The 4,332-nt window shown below is 42.8% G+C and overlaps 1 protein-coding gene across 1 annotated transcript in view; it reads left to right on the top strand.

Moving 5' to 3' along the window:
• The window catches only part of LOC101855989 (endoplasmic reticulum-Golgi intermediate compartment protein 3), a gene marked incomplete at its 3' end in the record, with an annotated part of 22,152 nt that overhangs the window by 747 nt on the left and 17,073 nt on the right, over nucleotides 1-4,332 (top strand). The window contains 2 exon segments of the mRNA XM_013089942.2: nucleotides 2,599-2,757; nucleotides 4,158-4,277. Coding sequence (XP_012945396.1) covers nucleotides 2,599-2,757; nucleotides 4,158-4,277 — 279 coding nt within the window.

Here is a 4,332-nt window from a genome sequence, read left to right as displayed (position 1 = left end):
ATTGTAATTCCTCCAACTCCAAAACGGAGGAAAAACGATCGTTCATCGAAAAGACATCCGCAATCTTCATTTAGATCTAATCTAGATCTAGATAATCTAGATCTAGGCTAGCCTCGAAACTAGACCAAGGATTTATGTCTGTCTGTCTAGATCTAGATCTAGACCTAGCCTAGGCCATAGATCTACTAGAAGTAGAAGAACGTAGGTCTACCCTGAGCCAAGAGGGCGCTGAAACTTTCCGAAATCACAAAAGAGTTCCCCTACCGGGTCTGTATACTTTGTGACTTTGTTCCCGGTTACCGGGTCTGTATACACTCCCTTTTGTCAATTAGGCTACAAATAACTGGATGGGATGATGGAATGACCGACATCATGCCTTCTATCTCTATACGAATAGAGGCCTATGGATGGATTATCGTGAAGCAGGATTCATCAATATAAATCAAATTAAGCACTGACCTGAGTAGGAAAGTAACGTTGTTATTGAAGTTATCGCTTACAACAGTCACAGAAATGTTGCCATTGGATGATTGGTCCTTGTGTTCTTGGTCTAGATCTAGACTAGGCCTAGATCTAAAGTCTAGAATCTAGATCTAGATCTAGATATATCTAAATCTAATAAAATCAACGGAGTGTCTACATACACAGTAACCGGGCTCCTAGATCTTATCTCTATATCTACCTACACGACGGTAACCAAGCACGTAGTCCTAGTCTCTCCTAGACTCTATATCTACCTACACGGTAACCGGGCACCTAGTCTCAGTATCTACATACCAGTAACCGGGCACCTAGATATCTAGTCTTAGTATCTACGTACACGGTAACTGGGCACCTAGTCTCAGTATCTATGTACACTGTAAACCGGAATGAAAATAAATCAATATTTTGTCCTGTGCTGTCACTTGCTGAAAAAAAAGAAAGTTCATACAAGTAAGTAAATGTCTTGTCGGGCTTGCCATCGTGACCGGCCAGTGAACCTGTGCGTGCGCATCACATTTTGTGAGTTCTGGTTGGGGTCACCAAGGTTCATTCAAAGTCTGTGCGCTGCGAAGTATAGGGCTTCGGAATGGGGGAATTATTGACTTTTTTTTGAAAGGCAAGTGCTATTGGCAATGCCGCATTCTGAATAGCTCCCGTGCTATTTGAAACGCCAGTATTAGAATCTAGATCTAGATGTAGTAGCCTTATTCTGATCAATATTGGGTAGATCTTAGATGTAGATTTAGATTAGATCTAACAATTGTTACTGACATTGTTTGCACAAAAGTAGACGTCTTGTTCATCTCTCATTATCATAATCATTTGAGTTAGAGTTTGAGCAAGTTTAAGTCGAAAGACGCTTGGATAACAATAAGAAGACGGTGCAACTCGAACTGTAAGTTAGGCCTAGAGAACGTATACAAGCTGTCTACTGTCTACGTTCTCTAAGTCTAATGTTCAGTGCTTCCAAGCGTGGCATGGAATCCCGGTCCCGGAAGGTTTTTTTTTCCCTTCTCCTGAGCCTAAAATAAAAAAAAAAAAATTAGACTCACAGACTAAGGAAAACCACTACTGAACTTTAACCAGGTCTAAATTGGTAAAAGGAAAAGTATAGGCTATACTAAGGCCTACTTTGTACAGAGCTCCTTTTGGGGACAAAACCAGAATGTGCATGCTTCATCACTACATTAAAAAAATTATAAAGCAACAAGATATAATTATGGGAACAATTTGTTGGTCAGTCGAGAAGAGGACAACAACAACAACAACAACAAAAAAAGAGAAATAAACCAAAAATGTCCAGGACAGGGATCGAACCCACGCTAAAAAAGTAATGGCTTGACTTCACAAGCGCAGACGCGCTGTCACTTCGGCCATCAGTACTTCCGATAAAGATGTGCAGATTAAGCTTCATGATATTTTAAACACGGCGACACAGCGTTTTATTTAGCACTTGCGCTAATCGCAACGCGGCATTGCAAATAGCACTGGCGCAAATCGCAGCAACGCAGCGTTGCAAATAGGTACTTCCTTTTTAAAGGTATAGTCGGGGGAGGGGTGGGGATGAAGGCAACACCGGATGACAAAAACTGAACTTGGAGTTCTGAACTGTCCGGTTACCGTGTACATGACACTGAGACTACGTGCCCGGTTGCCGGTTACCGTGTACGTAGACACTGAGGCCAGGTGCCTGGTTACGGTGTACATAGACACTCCGTAAAATTAAGTATTGTCAACAAACTTACTCGAATTAGGATCTACTAATAATTTTAATAAATATATGCCCTAGGCCTATTACCGTCTTGTCTCTGGCAAGTGTGTGTGTTCCTGACATGATCTTTGTCGGCCTACTGTGTGTGTCGCTGTGCGTGTCACTGTGTGTGTGTCACTGTGTGTGTGTCACTGTATCTGTTGGTCTGTGTGTGTGTCGCTGTGTGTGTGTCACTGTATCTGTTAGTCTGTGTGTGTGTCACTGTGTGTGTGTCACTGTGTGTGTCGCTGTGCGTGTCACTGTGTGTGTGTCACTGTGTCTGTTGGTCTGTGTGTGTGTCGCTGTGTGTGTCGCTGTGTGTGTCACTGTGTGTCACTGACATGACCTCCTCTATGTATCTCTAGTGACGGTGGTGAGCGCGGTACTCATGTGCGTGCTGTTTGTCTCGGAGCTCAACTATTACCTGACCAAGGAAGTCCACCCGGAGCTGTTTGTTGATACGTCCCGAGGCCAGAAGCTTCGCATCAACATAGACATTGTGTTCCCCAACATGGCCTGTGCTTGTGAGTGGTTACACACACACACACACACACACATACACACACACACACACACACACACACACACACAATTTTAAGATTGCGATGCACATTTTAATGATCGTATAATTGTACAGCAATCAAAAGATTGCGTTAATATTTTATATTATTGAAATTTAAAAAATTCAATTCCATCTTTATTCTTTTACTCACATCAAGGAACATTCACATACATTTTCTAAAGTATATTAAAATTTTCGTATGAAACTGAAGAGCCCACAAGAATGATACAATGTCAGGTATCAAACTCATTTTAAAAAATATTTTTTTTATTAATTCACTTCTGTCTTTATTATTTTACTCACATCAAGGAACATTCACATGTATTTTCAAAAATGAAAAAAATATAAATTAAAATTGAAGTTTAAATCAAAATTAAGAAGATGTGAAACTGAAGAGCTCACAAGAATGATACAATTATACAGTCGTTACTTGATTGCGCCGATAGGTAAATTGTTCAGAACATATATACACACAACACAACAACACAGACATACGTCAATATATATCCATCCATCCATCCATCCATCCATCCATCCATCCTTCCATCACCCACCCGGGCAGTTCTACTGGCTGAAGTGTCTTTAGGCCATTCCCAAAGGAGGGATATTAACATGTTCTTATGCACTGTAGAATTGTATCAATATCATGCTCATACTGTCACTCTGTGCAGGAACAACATAGGGGGAACTGCTGCTTTTTCTTTCCTCATCCTTATTATCGTCCTTTTCCTCTACTTCTTTTGAGTGTTTGTCACTCTCTTGTGAACTGCTATTTCCGGGGTGCCTTGATAGTCGAAGCAGACTTTGTGCTGTTGAGGCTAGAGAGGTGAGCAGAGTAAGTCTGATTGAAATTCCCTGTTTGGACTTCTCTGTTGACATCCACCCCTTGGCGCTCATATGACCTTATGCAGTTGCGAGCGCCGTAAAACCTTACCCTGTGTTCCCCCTCATAGTTTTCCTCTTCCCCCATGTTCTCTTGTTCTCTTCCCCCATGTTCTTTTCCCCCATGTTCTCTTGTTCTTTTCCCCCATGTTCTCTTGTTCTCTTCCCCCATGTTCTCTTGTTCTCTTCCCCCATGTTCTCTTGTTCTCTTCCCCCATGTTCTCTTCCCCCATGTTCTCTTGTTCTCTTCCCCCATGTTCTCTTCCCCCATGTTCTCTTGTTCTTTTCCCCCATGTTCTCTTCTCCCACGTTCTTTTGTTCTTTTCCCCCATGTTATCTTCCCCCATGTTCTCTTGTTCTCTTCCCCCATGTTCTCTTCCCCCATGTTCTCTTGTTTTCTTCCCCCATGTTCTCTTCCCCCATGTTCTCTTCCCCCTGTGTCCTCCCCCCTCATAGTTCTGCTCTCCACCCCCCCCCCAGTTCTCAGTCTTGACGCGATGGACGTGAGCGGCGAGTCCCAGATCGACGTGGACGGCAACTTGTTCAAGCAGAGACTGGACCTTGGCGGGCGGCCCGTGGACGAGGCACCGGAGATACACAGTCAGACTTTGCTGTTTGTTGTTGGCATACAGACTTTGCTGTTTGTTGTTGGCAG

This window comes from Aplysia californica, unplaced genomic scaffold (genome assembly GCF_000002075.1).
Source record: "Aplysia californica isolate F4 #8 unplaced genomic scaffold, AplCal3.0 scaffold01085, whole genome shotgun sequence".
Taxonomy (NCBI): Eukaryota; Metazoa; Mollusca; class Gastropoda; order Aplysiida; family Aplysiidae; genus Aplysia; species Aplysia californica.
Note: the sequence above shows the minus strand (reverse complement) of the source record. Positions and strands in the feature narration are given on the sequence as shown.